This window comes from Miniopterus natalensis, chromosome 8, assembly GCF_054644295.1.
Source record: "Miniopterus natalensis isolate mMinNat1 chromosome 8, mMinNat1.hap1, whole genome shotgun sequence".
Lineage (NCBI taxonomy): Eukaryota > Metazoa > Chordata > Mammalia > Chiroptera > Miniopteridae > Miniopterus > Miniopterus natalensis.
Window position 1 is genome coordinate 36,647,594 of NC_142088.1, and position 17,578 is coordinate 36,665,171.

Consider the following 17,578-nt stretch of genomic DNA (forward strand, 5'->3'; position numbering starts at 1 on the left):
ATATTTTCTGTAAGTTATCCAAAAGTCAAACTCTTAATATACGTTTTTGTATCTTGGTTTCCTTTCAGATCCTCCAGGGCCACCTTCAAATGCACGTGTCACTGATACTACAAAGAAATCTGCTTCTTTAGCATGGGGCAAGCCTCATTATGATGGGGGACTCGAAATCACTGGTTATGTTGTAGAGCATCAAAAAGTAGGAGAGGAGGCCTGGATAAAAGATACAACAGGAACTGCCCTCAGAATCACTGAGTTTGTTGTCCCTGATCTTCAGACTAAAGAAAAATACAATTTTAGAATCAGTGCCATCAATGACGCAGGTGTTGGGGAGCCAGCAGTGGTTCCAGATGTTGAAATTGTAGAAAGGGAAATGGCTCCTGATTTCGAACTAGATGCTGAGCTTCGAAGAACTCTTGTTGTGAGAGCAGGACTCAGTATTAGAATATTTGTGCCCATTAAAGGTCGTCCTGCTCCCGAAGTGACATGGACCAAAGATGATATCAACCTGAAAAACCGAGCAAACATTGAAAACACAGAATCATTCACTCTTCTGATTATCCCAGAATGTAACAGATATGACACGGGTAAATTTGTGATGACTATTGAAAACCCTGCTGGGAAGAAAAGTGGCTTTGTTAACGTCAGAGTCTTGGATACACCAGGACCCGTCCTTAACCTGAGGCCTACTGACATCACAAAGGACAGTGTCACCCTGCACTGGGACCTCCCTCTAGTAGATGGGGGCTCACGTATAACAAACTATATCGTGGAGAAACGAGAAGCAACACGGAAATCTTATACCACAGCCACCACTAAGTGCCATAAATGCACATACAAAGTTACTGGCTTAACTGAAGGGTGTGAATACTTCTTCAGAGTGATGGCAGAGAATGAATATGGAATTGGTGAGCCAACAGAAACAACAGAGCCGGTGAAAGCCTCTGAAGCACCTTTACCTCCAGAAAGCCTGAACATTATGGACATAACTAAGAGCACAGTGAGCCTGGCGTGGCCTAAACCAAAACACGATGGTGGCAGTAAGATCACTGGCTATGTGATTGAAGCCCAAAGGAAAGGCTCTGACCAGTGGACCCACATCACAACCGTGAAGGGGCTAGAATGCGTTGTGAAGAATCTAACTGAAGGGGAAGAATACACCTTCCAAGTGATGGCAGTGAACAGTGCAGGGCGAAGTGCCCCTAGAGAAAGCAGACCTGTCGTCGTCAAGGAGCAGACAATGCTTCCAGAATTGGATCTCCGTGGCATTTATCAGAAACTAGTCATTGCCAGAGCTGGTGACAACATCAAAGTTGAAATTCCAGTGCTTGGTCGACCAAAGCCCACAGTTACATGGAAAAAGGGAGACCAAATTCTTAAACAGACACAGAGAGTTAATATTGAAAATACAGCAACTTCAACCATCTTAAATATCAATGAGTGTGTAAGAAGTGATAGTGGGCCCTATCCATTAACAGCAAGGAACATTGTAGGAGAGGTTGGTGATGTCATCACCATTCAAGTCCACGATATCCCAGGACCACCTACTGGACCAATCAAATTCGATGAAGTTTCATCTGATTTTATAACCTTCTCTTGGGACCCACCTGAGAATGATGGAGGTGTACCAATAAGCAATTATGTAGTAGAAATGCGACAGACTGACAGTACTACATGGGTTGAGTTAGCGAGCACTGTCATACGCACGACCTATAAAGCCACCCGCCTTACTACTGGAGTGGAATATCAATTCCGGGTAAAAGCTCAAAATAGATACGGAGTTGGACCAGGCATCACATCAGCATCTATAGTTGCCAACTATCCATTTAAGGTTCCTGGGCCTCCTGGTACCCCTCAGGTAACTGCGGTTACCAAGGACTCAATGACAATTAGCTGGAACGAACCTCTCTCTGATGGTGGAAGCCCCATTTTAGGATATCACATTGAAAGAAAAGAACGAAATGGTATTCTCTGGCAGAATGTGAGCAAAGCATTAGTACCAGGAAACATTTTCAAATCAAGTGGACTTACAGATGGTATTGCTTATGAATTCCGAGTGATCGCAGAAAACATGGCAGGCAAAAGCAAGCCAAGCAAGCCATCTGAACCTATGCTTGCTTTGGATCCCATTGATCCACCTGGGAAACCAGTTCCTCTAAATATTACTAGACACACAGTGACACTTAAATGGGCTAAGCCTGAATATACTGGAGGCTTTAAAATTACTAGTTATATAGTTGAAAAAAGAGACCTTCCTAATGGACGGTGGCTGAAGGCCAACTTCAGTAACATTTTGGAGAATGAATTCACAGTTAGTGGCCTGACAGAAGATGCTGCGTATGAATTCCGTGTGATTGCCAAAAATGCTGCTGGTGCTATCAGTCCACCATCTGAGCCATCAGATGCTATCACATGCAGGGATGACATTGAAGCACCAAGGATAATGGTGGATATTAAATTTAAGGACACAATTATACTAAAAGCAGGTGAAACATTCAAGCTGGAAGCTGATGTTTCAGGTCGCCCTCCTCCAACAATGGAATGGACCAAAAATGGAAAGGAGCTTGAAGGCAAAGGAAAATTAGAAATAAAAATTGCAGATTTCTCTACTACTTTGGTAAACAAGGATTCATCAAGAAGGGATGGTGGTGCCTATACCCTTACAGCAACTAATCCTGGGGGTTTTGCCAAACACATTTTCAATGTCAAAGTTCTTGATAGACCCGGCCCACCTGAAGGACCTTTAGCTATATCTGAGGTGACATCAGAAAAATGTGTATTGTCCTGGTTGCCTCCACTGGACGATGGAGGTGCCAAAATTGACCATTATGTAGTTCAGAAACGTGAAACCAGCAGATTGGCATGGACAAATGTAGCCGCAGAAGTCCAAGTAACAAAACTAAAGGTCACTAAACTTTTGAAAGGCAATGAATATATATTCCGCGTCATGGCAGTAAATAAATACGGAGTTGGAGAGCCACTGGAATCAGAGCCTGTGCTTGCAGTAGATCCTTATGGACCCCCTGATCCACCCAAAAACCCTGAAGTCACAACCATTACTAAAGATTCGATGGTTGTCTGCTGGGGACATCCTGACTCTGATGGTGGAAGTGAAATCATCAATTATATTGTGGAACGGCGTGATAAAGCTGGGCAACGCTGGGTGAAATGCAACAAAAAAACTGTTACTGATTTAAGATTTAAAGTGTCTGGACTGACCGAAGGACATGAATATGAGTTCAGGATTATGGCCGAGAATGCTGCTGGAATCAGTGCACCAAGTGCTGCCAGTCCATTTTATAAGGCTTGTGACGCTGTGTTTAAACCTGGCCCACCAGGCAACCCACGTGTTCTAGATTCAAGCAGATCATCCATTTCAATTGCTTGGAATAAACCTATCTATGATGGTGGTTCAGAAATCACTGGGTATATGGTTGAGATTGCCCTTCCAGAGGAAGATGAATGGCAGATTGTCACTCCACCAGCTGGGCTCAAGGCAACTTCTTACACCATCACCAACCTCATAGAGAATCAGGAATATAAAATCCGCATCTATGCCATGAATTCTGAAGGAATTGGGGAGCCTGCACTTGTTCCTGGAACTCCAAAGGCTGAAGACAGGTTGCTGCCTCCAGAGATTGAACTGGACGCTGACCTGCGCAAAGTTGTTACTATAAGAGCTTGTTGTACCCTGAGGCTTTTTGTTCCGATCAAAGGAAGGCCTGCGCCTGAGGTGAAGTGGAGCCGGGAACATGGAGAATCTTTAGATAAAGCCAGCATTGAATCCACAAGCTCTTACACCCTGCTTATTATTGGAAATGTAAGCAGGTTCGACAGTGGCAAATACATACTAACTGTAGAAAACAGCTCAGGCAGCAAATCTGCATTTGTCAATGTTAGAGTACTAGATACACCAGGTCCTCCGCAGGATCTGAAGGTAAAGGAGGTCACTAAGACATCTGTCACATTGACATGGGATCCTCCTCTCCTTGATGGAGGTTCAAAAATAAAGAACTATATTGTTGAAAAGCGGGAATCCACAAGAAAAGCATATTCGACTGTTGCAACAAATTGCCACAAGACTTCCTGGAAGGTAGACCAGCTTCAAGAAGGCTGTAGTTACTATTTTAGGGTTCTTGCTGAAAATGAATACGGCATCGGGCTGCCTGCTGAGACTGCAGAATCTGTGAAAGCATCAGAACGACCTCTTCCTCCAGGAAAAATAACTTTGGTGGATGTCACAAGAAACAGCGTGTCGCTTTCTTGGGAGAAACCAGAGCATGATGGAGGCAGCCGAATTCTAGGCTATATTGTAGAAATGCAAAGCAAAGGCAGTGACAAATGGGTCACATGTGCCACAGTCAAAGTCACCGAAGCCACTATAACTGGATTAATTCAGGGTGAAGAATACTCCTTCCGTGTTTCAGCTCAGAATGAAAAGGGCATCAGTGATCCTAGACAACTGAGTGTGCCAGTAATTGCCAAAGATCTCGTAATTCCACCAGCCTTCAAACTCCTCTTCAATACTTTCACCGTACTGGCAGGTGAAGACCTAAAAGTTGATGTTCCATTCATTGGACGCCCTACACCAGCTGTAACCTGGCTGAAAGACGAGGTACCACTGAAGCAGACAACTAGAGTAAATGCAGAGAGCACAGAAAATAATTCATTATTGACAATAAAGGAAGCCTGCCGAGAAGATGTTGGACATTACACAGTTAAACTGACTAACTCAGCTGGTGAAGCTACTGAAATTCTTAGTGTTATTGTTCTTGACAAACCAGGGCCTCCAACTGGACCAGTTAAAATAGAGGAAGTGACAGCTGATAGTATTACTCTTTCCTGGGGCCCACCTAAGTATGATGGTGGAAGTTCTATCAATAATTACATTGTAGAAAAACGGGACACTTCCACAACCACCTGGCAAATTGTGTCAGCTACTGTTGCGAGGACAACAATAAAAGCTTGCAGATTAAAGACTGGATGTGAATATCAGTTTAGGATTGCAGCTGAAAACAGATATGGAAAGAGCACCTACCTCAATTCAGAGCCTATTGTAGCCCAGTATCCATTCAAAGTTCCTGGTCCTCCTGGCACACCATACGTAACACTCTCCTCCAAGGACAGCATGGAAGTACGATGGAACGAGCCAGTCAGTGATGGAGGTAGCAAAGTCATTGGCTATCATCTAGAACGCAAGGAAAGAAATAGTATCCTCTGGGTTAAGTTGAATAAAACACCTATTCCTCAGACCAAGTTTAAAACAACTGGCCTCGAGGAAGGCATTGAATATGAATTTAGAGTCTCCGCAGAGAACATCGTGGGCATTGGCAAGCCAAGTAAAGTGTCAGAATGCTACGTAGCTCGTGACCCATGTGATCCACCAGGGCGGCCAGAGGCGATCATTGTCACACGGAATTCTGTGACCCTTCAGTGGAAGAAACCTACTTATGATGGTGGAAGCAAAATCACTGGTTATATTGTTGAGAAGAAAGAACTGCCTGAGGGCCGTTGGATGAAAGCTAGTTTTACAAATGTCATTGACACTCAATTTGAAGTAACTGGCCTAGTTGAAGATAATAGATATGAGTTCCGAGTTATAGCCCGAAATGCTGCAGGAGTGTTGAGCGAGCCATCAGAAAGCACAGGAGCAATAACAGCAAGAGATGAGGTAGATCCACCACGAATAAGTATGGATCCCAAATACAAAGAAACAATTGTGGTCCATGCTGGTGAATTTTTCAAGATTGATGCAGATATTCATGGCAAACCAATACCAACTACTCAGTGGATAAAAGGTGATCAGGAACTATCAAATACAGCTCGATTAGAAATAAAGAGCACTGACTTTGCCACCAGTCTCAGTGTAAAGGATGCAGTACGTGTTGACAGTGGAAATTACATATTGAAGGCCAAAAATGTTGCAGGAGAGAGATCAGTTACTGTAAATGTCAAAGTTCTAGATAAACCAGGGCCACCTGAAGGACCTGTTATTATAACAGGAGTTACAGCAGAAAAATGCACACTGGCTTGGAAACCCCCACTACAGGATGGTGGGAGTGATATCATAAATTATATTGTGGAAAGAAGAGAAACCAGCCGCTTAGTTTGGACTGTGGTTGATGCCAATGTGCAAACTCTCAGCTGCAAGGTGACTAAGCTTCTTGAAGGCAATGAATATATGTTTCGTATAATGGCTGTAAACAAATATGGTGTTGGCGAACCTCTTGAATCTGAACCAGTAATTGCTAAGAATCCATTTGTAGTACCAGATGCACCAAAGGCTCCAGAAATCACGACAGTGACAAAGGACTCAATGATTGTTGTATGGGAAAGGCCAGCATCTGATGGTGGCAGTGAAATTCTTGGATATGTTCTTGAAAAACGGGATAAAGAGGGCATTCGATGGACAAGATGCCACAAACGTTTGATTGGGGAATTGCGCTTGAGGGTAACTGGACTCATAGAAAATCACAGTTATGAATTCAGAGTGTCAGCTGAGAATGCTGCTGGACTTAGTGAACCAAGCCCACCTTCCGCTTACCAAAAGGCTTGTGATCCTATTTATAAACCAGGACCTCCAAACAATCCCAAAGTCACAGATATTACCAGATCTTCTGTCTTCCTTTCTTGGAGCAAACCAATATATGATGGTGGCTGTGAAATTCAAGGATACATTGTTGAAAAATGTGATGTGAGCGTTGGTGAATGGACAATGTGCACTCCACCAACTGGGATCAATAAAACAAACTTAGAAGTAGAGAAGCTGTTGGAAAAGCACGAGTACAACTTCCGTATCTGTGCTATTAATAAAGCTGGAGTTGGAGAACATGCTGATGTCCCTGGACCTGTTATAGTTGAAGAAAAACTGGAAGCTCCAGACATTGATCTTGACCTAGAACTAAGGAAGATTATAAATATAAGAGCAGGTGGCTCTTTAAGGTTATTTGTTCCTATTAAAGGTCGTCCTACACCAGAAGTGAAATGGGGAAAGATGGATGGTGAAATCCGAGATGCAGCTATAATTGATGTCACTAGCAGTTTCACCTCTCTTGTTCTTGATAATGTCAACCGATATGATAGTGGAAAATATACTCTCACCTTAGAAAACAGCAGTGGAACAAAGTCTGCCTTTGTTACTGTGAGAGTCCTGGACACACCAAGTCCACCTGTTAACCTGAAAGTCACAGAAATCACTAAAGACTCAGTATCAATTACATGGGAACCTCCTTTGTTGGATGGTGGATCCAAAATCAAAAATTACATTGTTGAGAAACGTGAAGCCACAAGAAAATCATATGCTGCAGTTGTAACAAATTGCCATAAGAATTCTTGGAAAATCGATCAACTCCAAGAAGGTTGCAGTTATTACTTTAGAGTCACAGCTGAAAATGAGTATGGTATTGGCCTTCCTGCCCGCACTGCTGATCCAATTAAGGTTGCAGAAGTCCCACAACCTCCAGGAAAAATAACTGTGAATGATGTCACCAGAAACAGTGTCTCCTTGAGTTGGACAAAGCCTGAACATGATGGTGGCAGTAAAATCATTCAGTATATTGTGGAAATGCAAGCTAAACAAAGTGAGAAATGGTCAGAGTGTGCTCGAGTCAAGTCCCTTGAAGCAGTAATTACCAACCTAACACAAGGAGAAGAATATCTTTTTAGAGTTGTTGCTGTAAATGAAAAGGGGAGAAGTGATCCTAGGTCCCTTGCAGTTCCAATAGTTGCCAAAGATCTGGTCATTGAGCCAGATGTAAGACCTGCATTCAACAATTATAGTGTACAGGTTGGACAAGATTTGAAAATAGAAGTGCCAATTTCTGGACGTCCTAAGCCAACCATTACATGGACTAAAGATGGTGTTCCACTGAAGCAGACTACAAGAATCAATGTTACTGATTCACTTGACCTCACCATACTCAGTATTAAAGAAGCTCATAAGGATGATGGTGGACATTATGAAATCACAGTTGCTAATATTGTTGGTCAGAAAACAGCATCTATTGAAATTATAACTCTAGATAAACCTGATCCTCCAAAAGGACCTGTTAAATTTGATGAAGTCAGTGCTGAAAGTATTACATTATCTTGGAACCCTCCATTATATACTGGGGGTTGCCAGATCACCAACTACATTGTTCATAAAAGAGATACAACCACCACCGTATGGGATGTTGTTTCTGCAACTGTTGCCAGAACTACACTCAAAGTAACCAAACTGAAAACTGGTACAGAATACCAATTCAGAATATTTGCTGAAAACAGATATGGACAAAGCTTTGCCTTGGAGTCTGATCCAATTGTAGCTCAATATCCCTACAAAGAACCAGGCCCTCCAGGCACACCATTTGTCACAGCCATTTCCAAAGACTCCATGGTTGTACAGTGGCATGAACCAATCAATAACGGTGGAAGCCCAGTCATAGGTTACCACCTTGAAAGAAAGGAAAGAAATAGTATTTTGTGGACAAAAGTCAACAAAACTATTATTCACGACACCCAGTTTAAAGCAGTCAATCTTGAAGAAGGCATTGAATATGAATTCAGAGTTTATGCTGAAAATATTGTTGGTGTAGGCAAAGCAAGCAAGAATTCTGAATGCTATGTAGCCAGAGATCCCTGTGACCCACCAGGAACTCCAGAAGCAATCATTGTTAAAAGAAATGAGATCACTTTACAATGGACCAAACCCGCATATGATGGTGGAAGTATGATTACGGGTTACATTGTAGAGAAACGTGATTTGCCTGAGGGTCGTTGGATGAAAGCCAGTTTCACAAATGTCATTGAAACTCAATTTACTGTGTCAGGTCTTACTGAAGATCAAAGATATGAATTCAGAGTCATTGCAAAGAATGCAGCTGGTACAATAAGTAAACCCTCTGACAGTACTGGACCGATAACTGCCAAGGATGAGGTTGAACTCCCAAGAATTTCAATGGATCCAAAATTCAGAGACACAATTGTGGTAAATGCTGGAGAAACATTCAGGCTTGAGGCTGATGTCCATGGAAAGCCCCTGCCTACCATTGAGTGGTTAAGGGGAGATAAAGAAGTTGAAGAATCTGCTAGATGTGAAATAAAAAACACAGATTTCAAGGCTTTACTTGTTATAAAAGATGCTATTAGAATTGATGGTGGACAGTATATTTTAAGAGCTTCCAATGTCGCAGGTTCTAAGTCATTCCCAGTAAATGTGAAAGTATTAGACAGACCAGGACCTCCAGAAGGGCCAGTCCAGGTTACCGGAGTCACTTCTGAAAAATGCACTTTAACATGGTCTCCACCACTACAAGATGGTGGCAGTGACATTTCTCACTATGTTGTTGAAAAGAGAGAAACAAGCCGACTTGCCTGGACTGTTGTTGCTTCACAAGTTGTGACCAACTCTCTGAAAGTAACCAAACTCTTAGAAGGCAATGAATATATTTTCCGTATAATGGCTGTCAACAAATACGGTGTTGGAGAGCCTTTGGAATCTGCACCAGTACTGATGAAAAACCCTTTCGTGCTTCCTGGACCACCAAAAAGCGTGGAAGTCACGAACATTGCCAAGGACTCCATGACTGTCTGTTGGAACCGTCCAGATAGTGATGGTGGAAGTGAGATTATTGGTTACATTGTAGAGAAAAGAGACAGGAGTGGCATTAGGTGGATAAAATGTAATAAACGCCGAATTACAGACTTGCGTCTAAGAGTTACAGGATTAACAGAAGATCATGAATATGAATTCCGAGTCTCTGCAGAAAATGCTGCTGGGGTTGGGGAACCAAGTCCAGCGACAGTTTATTATAAGGCTTGTGATCCTGTGTTTAAACCTGGCCCGCCCACCAATGCACACACTGTAGACACCACTAAAAATTCAATTACAGTTGCCTGGGGTAAACCCATCTATGATGGTGGCAGTGAGATCCTAGGATATGTAGTAGAAATCTGTAAAGCAGACGAAGAAGAATGGCAAATAGTTACTCCACCAACTGGCCTGAAAGTCACTCGATTTGAAATTTCAAAACTCACTGAACACCAAGAGTATAAAATACGAGTCTGTGCCCTCAATAAAGTTGGTTTAGGTGAGGCTACATCAGTTCCTGGTACTGAGAAACCAGAAGATAAACTTGAAGCACCTGAGCTTGACCTTGATTCTGAATTAAGGAAAGGGATTGTTGTAAGAGCTGGTGGATCTGCTAGAATTCACATTCCATTCAAAGGCCGTCCAACACCTGAGATCACTTGGTCTCGAGAGGAAGGTGAATTCACAGATAAGGTTCAAATTGAAAAGGGAGTAAATTATACCCACCTATCAATAGATAACTGTGATAGAAATGATGCTGGAAAATATATTCTCAAGCTGGAAAACAGCAGTGGATCTAAATCTGCTTTTGTAACTGTGAAAGTTCTTGATACCCCAGGACCACCACAGAACTTGGCAGTCAAAGAAGTGAAAAAAGATTCTGTTATCTTGGTATGGGAACCACCCATCATTGATGGAGGTGCAAAGGTCAAGAACTATGTTATTGACAAACGTGAGTCAACCAGAAAAGCATATGCTAATGTGAGCAATAAATGCAGCAAAACAAGCTTTAAAGTTGAGAATCTTACAGAAGGAGCCATTTATTACTTTAGAGTTATGGCTGAAAATGAATTTGGAGTTGGTGTTCCAGTGGAAACCGTTGATGCTGTGAAAGCTGCTGAACCTCCTTCCCCACCAGGAAAAGTTACACTCACTGATGTGTCCCAGACCAGTGCATCGCTTATGTGGGAGAAACCTGAACATGATGGTGGTAGCAGAATCCTGGGGTATGTTGTTGAAATGCAGTCTAAGGGAACTGAAAAATGGAGTGTTGTGGCTGAATCCAAAGTCTGTAATGCAGTTGTTACTGGTTTGAGCTCTGGACAGGAGTACCAGTTCCAAGTCAAGGCTTTCAATGAGAAGGGAAAAAGTGATCCAAGAGTGCTTGGTGTTCCTGTCATAGCCAAGGACTTGACTATACAGCCTAGTCTTAAGTTGCCATTTAACACATATACTGTCCAAGCTGGAGAAGATCTTAAAATCGAAATTCCAGTTATTGGCCGACCAAAACCTAAAATTTCATGGGTCAAAGATGGTGAGCCTCTTAAACAGACAACAAGAGTAAATATTGAGGAAACAGCTACTTCAACTATTTTGCACATTAAAGAAAGTAACAAAGATGACTTTGGAAAATACACCGTAACAGCAACAAATAGTGCAGGCGAGGCAACAGAAAATCTCAGCATTATCATTTTGGAAAAGCCTGGCCCTCCAGTTGGACCAGTTCGGTTTGATGAAGTTAGTGCAGACTTTGTGGTCATATCTTGGGAACCTCCAGCCTATACTGGTGGCTGCCAAATAAGCAACTACATTGTAGAGAAGCGAGATACAACCACTACCACTTGGCAGATCGTATCAGCAACAGTTGCAAGAACAACAATTAAAATAAGCAAACTGAAAACAGGCTCGGAGTACCAGTTTAGAATTTTTGCAGAAAACAGGTATGGAAAAAGTACCCCTCTGGATTCTAAACCAGTTATTGTGCAGTATCCATTTAAAGTACCTGGACCACCTGGAACTCCTTTTGTGACATCAATCTCAAAAGATCAAATGCTTGTTCAATGGCATGAGCCAGTTAATGATGGAGGGAGCAAAGTTATTGGCTACCATCTTGAACAGAAAGAAAAGAACAGCATTTTATGGGTCAAATTAAATAAGACTCCCATTCAAGATACCAAATTCAAAACTACTGGGCTTGATGAAGGCCTTGAGTACGAGTTCAAAGTTTCTGCTGAAAATATTGTCGGCATTGGCAAGCCTAGCAAAGTGTCGGAATGCTTTGTTGCTCGTGATCCATGTGACCCACCTGGTCGCCCTGAAGCCATTGTTATTACAAGAAACAGTGTCACACTGACATGGAAGAAACCTGCCTATGATGGTGGTAGCAAAATAACAGGTTATATTGTAGAAAAGAAAGATCTACCTGATGGCCGTTGGATGAAAGCCAGCTTTACCAATGTATTAGAAACTGAATTCACAGTGAGTGGACTTGTAGAAGACCAACGATATGAATTTAGAGTAATTGCAAGAAATGCAGCTGGCAACTTCAGTGAACCATCTGAAAGCAGTGGTGCCATTACTGCAAGAGATGAAATTGATGCACCAAACGCCTCATTGGATCCAAAATATAGAGACGTCATCGTTGTTCACGCAGGAGAGACCTTTGTCCTTGAAGCTGATATCCGTGGCAAACCTATACCTGATGTTGTTTGGTTAAAAGATGGAAAAGAGCTTGAAGAAACAGCTGCTAGGATGGAAATCAAATCCACTATTCAGAAAACAACTCTTGTTGTCAAAGACTGTATACGTACTGATGGAGGACAATACATTCTGAAACTGAGCAATGTTGGTGGTACAAAGTCTATACCAATCACTGTAAAGGTACTTGACAGGCCTGGGCCTCCTGAAGGGCCTCTCAAAGTTTCTGGGGTTACTGCTGAAAAATGTTACTTGGCATGGAACCCACCTTTACAAGATGGTGGTGCTAATATTTCACACTACATCATTGAAAAGAGAGAGACAAGCAGACTTTCCTGGACCCAGGTTTCAACTGAGGTACAGGCCCTTAACTACAAAGTCACTAAACTTCTTCCTGGTAATGAGTATATTTTCCGTGTCATGGCTGTGAATAAATATGGCATTGGAGAGCCCTTGGAATCTGAGCCTGTTATAGCCTGTAATCCTTATAAACCACCAGGACCTCCTTCACCACCTGAAGTCTCAGCAATCACCAAAGATTCTATGGTAGTAACATGGGCACGCCCAGAGGATGATGGAGGTGCTGAAATTGAGGGTTACATTCTTGAAAAACGAGATAAAGAAGGCATCAGATGGATCAAGTGCAACAAGAAAACACTAACAGACCTCCGATTGAGGGTCACTGGCCTTACCGAAGGTCATTCCTATGAATTCAGAGTTGCTGCTGAAAATGCAGCTGGTGTGGGTGAACCTAGTGAGCCATCTGTTTTCTATCGTGCATGTGATGCTTTGTATCCACCAGGTCCACCAAGTAATCCAAAAGTGACAGACACTTCCAGATCCTCTGTCTCCCTGGCATGGAATAAGCCAATTTACGATGGTGGTGCACCTGTTAAGGGCTATGTCATTGAAGTCAAAGAAGCCACTGCTGATGAGTGGACAACTTGCACTCCACCAACAGGATTACAAGGAAGGCAGTTCACAGTGACGGAGCTTAAAGAAAATACTGAATATAATTTCCGTATTTGTGCCATCAACTCTGAAGGTGTAGGTGAACCTGCAACTATACCTGGTTCAGTTGTTGCTCAGGATCGGCTAGAACCACCAGAAATAGAACTTGATGCTGATCTCAGAAAGGTGGTGATTCTGCGTGCAAGTACTACTTTACGCTTATTTGTCACTATCAAAGGTCGACCCGAACCTGAAGTTAAATGGGAAAAGGCTGACGCCATTCTCACTGAGAGGGCCCAGATTGAGGTGACCAGCTCATATACAATGTTGGTAATTGATAATGTTACCAGATTTGACAGTGGTCGGTATAATCTGACACTAGAAAATAACAGTGGCTCCAAAACAGCTTTTGTTAATGTCAGAGTTCTTGACTCACCAAGTGCCCCAGTGAATTTGACTGTAAGAGAAGTGAAGAAAGACTCAGTGACATTGTCTTGGGAACCACCACTTATTGATGGAGGAGCTAAGATTACAAACTACATCATTGAAAAACGAGAAGCTACAAGAAAAGCATATGCTACTGTGACAAACAATTGCACTAAGGTCACTTTTAAAATCGAAAATCTACAAGAAGGATGTTCTTACTACTTCCGAGTCTTGGCTTCCAATGAATACGGAATTGGTTTGCCAGCTGAAACAACTGAACCCATCAAAGCTTCTGAACCACCCCTCCCACCTGGGAGAGTAACTCTTGTTGATGTGACCCGTAGCACAGCTACAATTAAGTGGGAAAAACCAGAAAGTGACGGTGGCAGCAAAATTACTGGTTATGTAGTTGAAATGCAGACTAAAGGAAGTGAGAAATGGAGCACTTGCACACAGGTTAAGACTCTAGAAGCAACTATATCTGGCCTAACTACAGGAGAAGAATATGTCTTCAGGGTAGCTGCTGTTAATGAAAAAGGAAGAAGTGATCCAAGACAACTTGGAGTGCCCGTAATTGCAAGGGATATTGAAATAGAGCCTTCAGTTGAGCTTCCTTTCAATACTTTCAATGTAAAGGCTAGAGACCAACTTAAGATTGATGTTCCATTCAAAGGAAGACCTCAAGCTACTGTAAGCTGGAAAAAAGATGGTCAGATTCTTAAAGAGACAACTAGAGTCAATATTTCTTCTTCAAAGACTGTAACATCACTGTCTATTAAGGAAGCTTCAAAGGAAGATGTTGGAACTTATGAATTATGTGTTTCAAACAGTGCTGGATCCATAACAGTTCCTATTACAGTAATCGTCCTTGACAAACCAGGGCCTCCAGGACCTATACGTATTGATGAGGTTAGTTGTGACAATATAACTATTTCTTGGAATCCTCCAGAATATGATGGTGGCTGCCAAATTAGCAATTACATCGTTGAAAAGAGAGAAACCACTTCTACAACATGGCATGTAGTTTCACAAGCAGTTGCAAGAACATCCATTAAAATAGTACGTCTGACAACAGGGAGTGAGTATCAGTTCCGTGTTTGTGCAGAAAACCGCTATGGAAAGAGCTCCTACACTGAATCTTCAGCTGTTGTTGCAGAGTATCCATTCAGCCCCCCAGGGCCTCCTGGTACGCCTAAAGTAGTGCATGCCACAAAATCTACCATGATTGTCAGCTGGCAAATACCAGTTAATGATGGAGGAAGCCAAGTAATTGGCTATCACCTTGAGTATAAAGAAAGAAGCAGCATTCTTTGGTCAAAAGCAAATAAAATTCTCATCCCCAATACTCAAATGAAAGTCTCTGGTCTTGATGAAGGACTGATGTATGAGTATCGGGTATATGCTGTGAATATTGCTGGAATTGGTAAATGCAGTAAGGCTTGTGAACCAGTCCCTGCACGAGATCCCTGTGACCCTCCTGGACAACCTGAAGTCACAAATATCACAAGAAAATCAGTGTCACTTAAATGGTCTAAACCACGTTATGATGGTGGAGCTAAAATCACAGGATACATTATTGAACGTAGAGAACTACCAGATGGCCGGTGGCTGAAATGCAATTTTACTAACGTACAAGAAACATACTTTGAAGTAACTGAACTTACTGAAGATCAGCGTTATGAATTCCGGGTTTTTGCAAGGAATGCTGCTGACTCAGTCAGTGAACCATCTGAATCCACTGGACCTATTACAGTTAAAGACGATGTTGAGGCTCCAAGAATTATGATGGATGTCAAGTTCCGAGATGTTATTGTTGTCAAAGCTGGAGAGGTCCTTAAGATAAATGCAGACATTGCAGGGCGACCTCTACCGGTAGTTTCCTGGGCCAAGGATGGTGTGGAAATTGAAGAAAGGGCAAGAACAGAAATTGTCTCAACGGACTACAATACTTTGTTAACAGTCAAAGACTGTGTCAGACGAGACACTGGGCAGTACGTACTAACACTGAAGAATGTTGCAGGAACTCGTTCTATGGCAGTTAATTGCAAGGTACTTGATAAGCCTGGCCCACCAGCAGGACCGCTTGAGATAAATGGCCTCACCTCTGAGAAATGCTCTCTTTCCTGGGGACCTCCCCAAGAAGATGGCGGTGCGAGTATTGACTATTACATTGTAGAAAAACGTGAAACAAGCCGCCTTGCATGGACAATATGTGAAGGGGAGTTAAGGACAACATCCTGTAAAATAACCAAATTACTCAAAGGCAATGAGTACATCTTTAGAGTAACAGGTGTTAATAAATATGGTGTTGGTGAGCCCCTAGAGAGTGTGGCTGTAAAGGCACTAGATCCATTTACAGTTCCAAGTCCTCCCACATCTTTGGAAATTACATCTGTGACCAAAGAGTTCATGACACTTTGCTGGTCGAGACCTGAGAGTGATGGAGGCAGTGAGATCTCTGGATATATAATTGAAAGGCGAGAGAAAAACGGCCTACGATGGGTGCGTGTAAACAAAAAACCAGTTTATGATTTGAGAGTGAAATCAACAGGACTCCGGGAAGGATGTGAATATGAGTATCGGGTTTTTGCAGAAAATGCTGCTGGCCTAAGCCTTCCAAGTGAAACCTCTCCCTTAATTCGGGCAGAAGATCCCGTGTTCCTACCATCTCCTCCATCCAAACCAAAAGTTGTAGACTCGGGCAAGACAAATATAACTATTAGCTGGGTTAAGCCCCTATTTGATGGTGGGGCCCCAATAATTGGATACACTGTAGAATACAAAACATCTGATGAAACTGACTGGACAACTGCCATTCAGAGCTTAAGAGGCACAGAATATACAATAAATGGACTAACGACAGGAGCAGAATATGTTTTTAGAGTAAGATCTGTCAATAAGATGGGTGCTAGTGATCCCAGTGATAGTTCTGATCCCCAGATTGCAAAGGAAAGAGAAGAAGAACCTGTATTTGACCTTGACACTGAAATGAAGAAGACCTTGATTGTCAAGGCTGGTGCCTCATTCACCATGACTGTGCCTTTCCGAGGAAGACCGGTACCCAGTGTCTCATGGAGTAAACCAGACACTGACCTCCGCACTAGAGCTTATATTGATTCTACAGACTCTCGTACATCACTTACTATTGAAAATGCCAACCGAAATGATTCTGGAAAATACACATTAACAATTCAGAATCATTTGAATGTTGCTTCACTGACCTTAGTTGTCAAAGTTTTAGATTCTCCTGGTCCTCCAGCCAATATTTCTGTACATGATGTCACCAAGGAGTCTGCTGTGTTATCCTGGGATGTTCCTGAAAACGATGGTGGAGCACCTGTGAAGAATTACCACATAGAAAAACGTGAGGCCAGTAAGAAAGCGTGGGTCTCTGTAACCAACAACTGTAATCGCCTCTCCTACAAAGTTACCAACTTACAAGAAGGGGCGATCTACTACTTCAGAGTCTCTGGAGAAAATGAGTTTGGTGTTGGTGCACCAGCTGAAACACAGGAAGGAGTAAAAATAACAGGTATGTTTTAAGAACAAAGAAAACCCACAAATTCATATTAATTTTCTGAGAATAGTGTGAATCATTCTAATTACTGTTTAATCTTAAGTGCTTTGGGTTCACACCTCAAACAATAGTACACTATAGCACAAAATGAAATCTCTAGTAGAGAAAATTTATACTGATAAAAATATAAGTCAAAAGTTATATAGCTGGAATTGGATAATGTATGTTGAACTTAAGTACAATTGAATTTGACTATGTATATAGAGTGTGTGCAAAAATTATGTGATGAAGTTTCTTACAAGATTGTTCATCTAATTTTTCAATTTTATACCCATGATAAATCTGGGATAAATTTTACTATTTAATCTGGTCATTTGACACTTAATTTGAATTTGAATGTTATGGCATGCAATCACCTG

At 42.1% G+C, this 17,578-nt stretch overlaps 1 protein-coding gene across 1 annotated transcript in view; it reads left to right on the forward strand.

Moving 5' to 3' along the window:
* TTN (titin) overlaps nucleotides 1-17,578 on the forward strand; it is a 269,865-nt gene that overhangs the window by 219,648 nt on the left and 32,639 nt on the right. The window contains exon 277 of the mRNA XM_087819741.1: nucleotides 69-17,174. Coding sequence (XP_087675867.1) covers nucleotides 69-17,174 — 17,106 coding nt within the window. The remainder of the gene's footprint in view (nucleotides 1-68; nucleotides 17,175-17,578) is intronic.